Below are 6,812 nucleotides of genomic sequence, written 5' to 3' on the forward strand. Positions count from 1 at the left end.
TTCCAGGGATCATTCCTGTTTTATACCACACCTCCTCACCCATATGTCCCCTCATCCATGTGTCCCCACCTCTGTAGAGTGAGCAACTGGCTTGCTGTCCCCTCTTCACACTGCCTCCAGGCAGAGGAGGCAGGACCAAGACCAACCAGCTCCTGACAGGAGACAACAGTCCCCTTTGCCAACTTTCCTCCACCAAGGTCCTGGGCAGACCTGGCTCAGGGCAGTTTGGGGGGAAAAGTCACTCCTTGGGGGACACTTAACTATGCAGCTTTTCCTCTGAACTCTAGAAATCCCTACTTGCAGTAGGGTGAAAGAGTAATGGGATTAACCTAGAACCTACAATGGAGGGCACTTGGAAGTTAACCAGACATAACTGTTACTTGTGAAGCAGAAACAACCCTCTCATTCAATGTCCTATGGAGACAACACTGAAAGCAAAGTTAGTGCCTGACACAGAGGGCAATGCTTTACCACGCACCCACCCAGGCTGAGGTTTTAAGAGCTGGGTAAAAATGTACCACTGAACAGTCCCAAAGCTGACACAGAAAGTGCAGGACACAAGAATGTTTTACTATTAGGAATTCACAAATCTGAGGTCAGCACACACCAGTGATGCCATGTCATCGGGGAGGTTGGGTTGAGGAGTGCTCATGACCTAGGGGCAGAGACAGGGGCAGAGCCCTTTGGACCCACCGCTCACACAGCTTCACATTGGGAAAGTGGGTGGGGAAGGAGCAGGCGGGAGTAGGGTACAGCCCAACCTTGGTTTTGGTAAAAGATTGCATAGCTTGTTAAAACCCCAATCTGTTTTTTGCATTGGATGACTGGGGTCTCTGCCCAGTACATGGATAAATCAGCCCCACCTCTCCTGCTGGGCTTTTGGTCTACCTTCCCCTCCTAGGGGGCCATTGCTAGATGATGGGAAGAGGACTAGGCAAGGAAGTGGTTGGGAGGGCCCACAAACAGGCTGTAGGTCCTGGGGCCAGATCGCTGGGGGCCCTGGAAAGGGCCCTGCTCCTCACAACCCCATTGCTGCTTTTGTTTTTTGGGGTTTTTTTTTTTTTGCTGAAAGGTCCACAGGAAATATCCGTGGGTGTGAGCCCCAAAGGCCGTAGCGCCTTTCCTGGAGCTCTTGGAACCATACCTACATAGACAGCAGGCTAGAGGGTGAGCTTCCAGGCCCCTGTAGCCTTGGCAGTATCCTCAGATCCGGATGTGGAAAGTGCTAGAAAGATAGAAAGGGCAAATAGTGTGAGAGGTAGCACTAGGTTAAGCAGAAGGCTCTGCAAGGAAAAGCTAACTTAGTCCTCATCAGTTCCCTAGGGGAAGCTGCATAGAGGTAGCTAATCACAGCAGAGATGGGGGTGGGGAGGGTGTTATACCAAGGAGCTGCTGTCCCCAAGTTTCCAGCTTCCCATGCATCATTGAAGGTCTTGATCTCTCTCATGAGAGTAGTCATGTAAAAGCCAGTCATGCATCAGGGGATCTGGGCCTTGAACTTGATCTGCTACTTTCAAGCCTGCCCTTGGAGATTCCATGAGACCAGGCTGTCAGCTGTGGCCCTAAAGGTCTTACCTGTTCTACCCAAGCCCAGCCCCTGGGGTGACAGTACCTGAGGAAATCAGGGGCCTTGGCGATCATGTCCTCAAAGTCTGCGAAACCCAGCTTGCCATCGCCATCCAGGTCAGCTTCCTCAATGACTTTGTCACACACGAGTACTACCTCGTCCTCATCCAGCTCTGACTTAGTGAGCCGGGCCAGTGTCAGCTCCAAGTCCTCCTTACAGATGAAATTGTCAGTGTTGAAGTCTGTGGGATCAGGTAGGATGGATGGAGATGTTCAAGACAGGGCTGGAGTCCCCTGACAGGTCTCGGGATCCTGTTCCATATTACCATTCCTTCTAGCTGGCCACAGTGATCTCTCCCCTAACCTCTGTAGTCCCTAAAACATCTCCAGGTACTTTTGGGATACTGGTTCTTGTCCCCAGCTGATAGGAACCAACAGGCTCACACATAAGGCATATCTTAAACACCCACAAGTCAACAAACTAACATTCAGAGCACCCACAAACCCCCACAATAAAGGTGTGTACAGGCAAGCCCAAGCAGTTCCAAATCTGAGACCCCCTGAGAACTTCCCACTCAAACAAATTGCCTTTGTGACCTCACCCCACAGTGAACGCCTAGAACCGAGAGAGCCAGGGCCCAGCTAAGTGCCCAAGTCCAGGTCAGAGATCCAATCAGAGATGGAGCAGGGATTCAACTGGGCCTATTTGACTCTAAGACCCACACTTTCTAAATGCAGCCTCATTGCCTCAGGCAGGCCTAGAGTCAGACACATACAGCTAATTAACACATATGTCATGCTATAAAGAGTAAGTATGTACAACTTCATCTGTCAATTAAAAAACAGAAGTCAAGCCAGGAAATGCAGGATCCCTCTAGAGAGGCCACAGTGGGGAAGACCTTTGTATATAGGGAATGTGGTTTGTGTCTACTGGGCAAAGGTACTACCACTGCCCTAAAGCACACCATGGTGGTTCCAAGGACTGAACCAGGTGCAGGCTCATCATGGGCAGCTCTATACCCTTCTTACCCTCTCAGCACAACTGCCGGGCTCTGTGCACATGGTTTCTCCTGCCTGTGGTGTCATCCTAGCAAATACCCATTCATCCTTCAAATTTCCTCAAACATCACCCCACAGATGGGGGCTTTTGAGACATAGGGTCTCCCCCATCCTTAGCACCAGCTGTCCACTGGGCTAGCATGTATGATAATGATAAAGACCTGAGCCACTCTTCCTCATGTAGTTTAAAACCATGACTGCACTCTATAGGTGAAGAAGAAGAGTTGGAGAGGACAAGGGCTGCCTGAGGTCACAGTCCTGTCAGGGCTGGACTTAAAGAGTCCAAGCCCTTCAGTGCAACCTACAACTGTCCACTCCTGCCTAGGCCTGTGAAGGCTTATATAGGAGGCATGACATGGGATTTAACTCTGCCTGGTGGGCCTGCAGAAGGTTCTGTAAAAAGACCTGCTAGCTGGCTCATGAGCTAGATTCCCGGGCCCATAGTGAGAGGCTGAGACCTCATGCTCTGCACTTCCTCCTCTTGGGGAGACAACAGCCTTTCCCAGGGTAACACCGTGATGGGTGGAATTCAAGGAGCTGTATTTGTGGAGGGTGGACAGGAAGGTACTGTCTTTCTTATATACAAACACAATGTGTTGTACCGTGTATCTCAAGGTCCTTTGAAATAAACAGAATAATCACAAAATTAAAATTAATAGCCAGCCCTTGATGGGCCCCAGGGCTTTGAGATTCTATGGCTGCTCCAAAGGTGCTGAGGGCAGGTTTGTGGTCTCTTTCGGTTCAGTAAAAGTACAAGCCCCTCAATGACCCTTAGAGGTCTCTCTTTCCTCTGCTCTTAGATTGGACATCTGTTCCCAAGTCACAGCAGGTAAATTGTGTAGTTTCCTCCATTTAGCTGTGGGAGAATCATGGGTGCCCAGCACCCTCTAGTGGCCAGTGAGACAGCTGGCTGGGGAAATTAGGTGGCCCTACCTTCTGTCTTGTAAAGGGGCTCTGGGGATCTCCCTCCCTGCATGCCCCCACCACTATAACCCAGGTCTCCTCTCTGGCTCTTCTAGCTTTAGCTTGGTTCTTCCAGTTCACAACTCAATGTCCTTCCCTGCATGAAACCCTGAAGTGTCCAGGTCCTGAGTATTGGCCCAAACGCCTCACAGCTTGGACCTAGTTTTACCTCTCTAGACTTCACTGGCCCCTCCCTACCACATCCCAAACCTTTCCCACCTCCTCTAGCTGCACACCCTCTTGTTTCCCTGAGTCCTCACAGGCTGTCCCTTCTGCCAGGGTACCCACCTCCTCTGCTATGCTGCCTGCCCCTTGTCTCTGGGTGATAGACCTCTGATCCTCTAGGCCCTGATTAAGTTCACCACAAAATATTCCTCACTCTAACCCCCGCCCAGGATTGGTGAGTCTCTCTTTCCTCTGCTCTTAGATGCTACTGAAGATGTCCTTCAGGCTAGTGTGCCCAGCAGTAACTGGATGGCCCAGTGATCCACTTGCTGCTCCCTTCAGCACCACAGCTCTGCCCTGTTGCCTGACCATCCTTACCATAGATCTTGAAGGCATAGTTTGCCTTGAGCTCTCGGGGAGCCGATTCACAGAGCACGGAGAACATGTCCACAAAGTCGTTGAAAGTGAGGTTCCCCTCACCATCCTCAGAGAAGGACTCCACAATCCTTTCTTTGAAGGGATTCTCCTGAGGAGAACAAGCACAGCCATCACTGGGGGTAGGTGAGCTGGGGGACTTGGAGCCAGACTGCAGACAGTGTGCAGTGTGTGGCCTTCAGAGTGAGACAATAATCATACCTCCTGAATGGGTTGTTGGAGGAATCACCATGTTAAAGTGTGCAGGGCATTCATCCAGGACCTGGCACAGCATGTGTTCTCTCATGCCACACGGGATCCTTAGATGAGTACGGCAAGGCTGAGCAGAGCCTACGAGTGCAGGAGCCCTGGCCTCAGTAAGGCAGGAGTACCATCCATCCCATTTTCCAGAGGCACACACACAGGCTCCTGCCTCCATGTACTGGGTTCTGCCCTTGACAAAAGAAGACAGCCTTCAGCTCAGGCTAATTCAGGCCAAGCAGGGGGTAAGATGGAAGTAGGGCCCTAACTTCAGACGACTGGACCAAAACAAGCAACAAGAGTCAGAGGTGGTCTGCTACCAGCCTCCTGCCAAGCAGTGGCTCCTTTGTTCTCACTTCCAACACTGCCTCACTCCTTCTTGTGATGCCAAATGCTGTGTTTTGAATGAGAATGTCCCCTATAGGCTTAAGTGTTTGTATATTTGGTCAGTTAGTAGTGCTGTTTGGGGAAGGTCATGGAACCTTTAGAAAGTATGGCCTAGCTGGAGGAGGCACATCACTAGGGGCAGGCTTTGAAAATTTATAGCCTCATCCTGCTTCCATCTTGTTCTCTCTGCTTTCTGTGCCTGCTGGAAAATGTGAGCTTTTGGCTTTCTGCTCTGGCTGCCTCCTGCCATGCTTCCCCCACCATGATGGACTCTTACCCTCTGGAACCGTAAGCCCAATAAACTCTTCCTTCAATAAGCTGCCTTGGTCATGGTGTTTCATTATAGCAACAGAAAAGTAAATACTACCCCATATCACTTGTGGCCCACATTCCTTCTATCCCAACTGGCCAGCTCAGATCAGCTGTGGAGGCTTGAAAACAAAGTCTGTGGTACCTAGAGTGCCTCACACTCTCCATGATACTCAGCCTGGTCTCTCACTCTCTCTAGGTCAGGTGGTGCTTGTCCAGGACCAAACCTAGGCTCATCATCTCTCAGGAAAGAGGTCAACCAGAGTGCAGGCCCAAGGGGATTCTGTGCAGCATAAGCCATAGGCCTGCCAAGTCCCACAGCACTGTGGAATTGTGCCCAAATGCTTCTTACTGTAGGAGCGTCCTTTCCATATCTTGAGTAAGAAATTCAAGAAACATCCAATGTGTAGGTGGTCTGAGGACCAGACCAACAGCCTCATGGGAGCTGGCTGAGCCTATGCCAAATGGCCCAATCCAAATGGACATTCCAAAGACTCCCAGGAGGTTCAAGTCTGAGAAGTGTCACCACAGATAGCCAAACTGATCCCAGCAAGAAGCCATGATCAGACCGGGAGAAAGAAAAATTATTTGAAAGAGCAGACTAAGGGCTGCCAAGTACAGCTCAGGCCATTCCAAACAGTAGCAGGTAGGTGGGTACAGACCAACGGCTGGGCAGTGGGCAGCCACCAACTGACATCACACCTACTGAGCCTCACCCCCCTGCCCCTGCCATAGCTCATTTATGCACAAGTTGTAGATTAGGAAGCTGAGGCACAGGCTTTCTGAAGCTCTGCTTAGGGCTACATGTTCACAACAAATGGAGCCAGGGTTCAGTCTAGATCTGGCCTCTGCTGCCTGCCCAGAGGTGTGGATTCCCCATGCCCCAACCCACCAAGAGTAGCCTCCCACATACCCGGAGCTCCGGCATTTGGATGATGAGACTCATGGGCACATGGACGATGGGGCTCTTCCTGTAGTCCATCGGGACAAGGTTGGGGGCCAGCTCATAGAACCGTGCATGGAGCCTTCAAGGGAAACAGAGGAAAACTGCTAAAGAGTGCCAGCCCTGAGCCCCTGTGACCCAAGGTTGGCAAACTATTTGGGCTTAGGAAAACTAACCTCAGCCAGGTCTGAGTAAGGGACCAATAGGAGGTCACTAGCTCTGCCCACAGGAGGCATAGTTTAGAGGAGGCTTGTTCTGCTCAGATCCTTGTGATGACCCAATTGTGTCCAGGCTCTCCCTGTTTTCAACACACACACACACACACACACACACACACACACACACACACACACACACCGCCACCACCACTTTCCTCCCCCACACTACTCTCCTACCTTCCTGCCCCCTCTCCTAGCCTGACAACTAGATTCTCCCTCTTTCTCTTCCTCTCCTTCTTCCCCCCCGCCCCGCCTTGATCCCTTGCTCCCTCCCTTTCTCCCTTTGGGCTTTCTTAAGAGTCTTCTGGGGCTGGAGAGATGGCTCAGCGGTTAAAAGCACCAACTGCTCTTGCAGAGGACCTGGGTTCAATTCCCAGCACTCACATGGCAACTAAGAACCGTCCTTAACTCCAGTTCCAGGCGAATCTGAAGTCTTCTGATCCCCGAGGCATTGCATGACACGGGTGCACTCATATACATGCAGGCAACACACTCATACACATAAAATAAAAATAATAAATAAAATA

At 51.0% G+C, this 6,812-nt stretch overlaps 1 protein-coding gene across 2 annotated transcripts in view; it reads right to left on the minus strand.

The window, feature by feature from the left end:
- Window positions 1–549: 549 nt before the first annotated feature.
- Window positions 550–6,812, minus strand: part of Cib2 (calcium and integrin binding family member 2) — a 26,685-nt gene continuing 20,422 nt past the window's right edge. For both annotated transcript variants that reach the window (XM_008823397.2, XM_008823396.2), the window contains 4 exons: window positions 6,038–6,149; window positions 4,132–4,279; window positions 1,613–1,808; window positions 550–1,225 (listed from right to left, as the gene is read on the minus strand). In XM_008823397.2, coding sequence (XP_008821619.1) covers window positions 1,204–1,225; window positions 1,613–1,808; window positions 4,132–4,279; window positions 6,038–6,106 — 435 coding nt within the window. In that variant the 5' untranslated portion in view covers window positions 6,107–6,149 and the 3' untranslated portion in view covers window positions 550–1,203. The remainder of the gene's footprint in view (window positions 1,226–1,612; window positions 1,809–4,131; window positions 4,280–6,037; window positions 6,150–6,812) is intronic.

The sequence above is a fragment of the Nannospalax galili genome, unplaced genomic scaffold (assembly GCF_000622305.1).
Source record: "Nannospalax galili isolate Female #2095 unplaced genomic scaffold, S.galili_v1.0 scaffold28, whole genome shotgun sequence".
Classification (NCBI taxonomy): Eukaryota; Metazoa; Chordata; class Mammalia; order Rodentia; family Spalacidae; genus Nannospalax; species Nannospalax galili.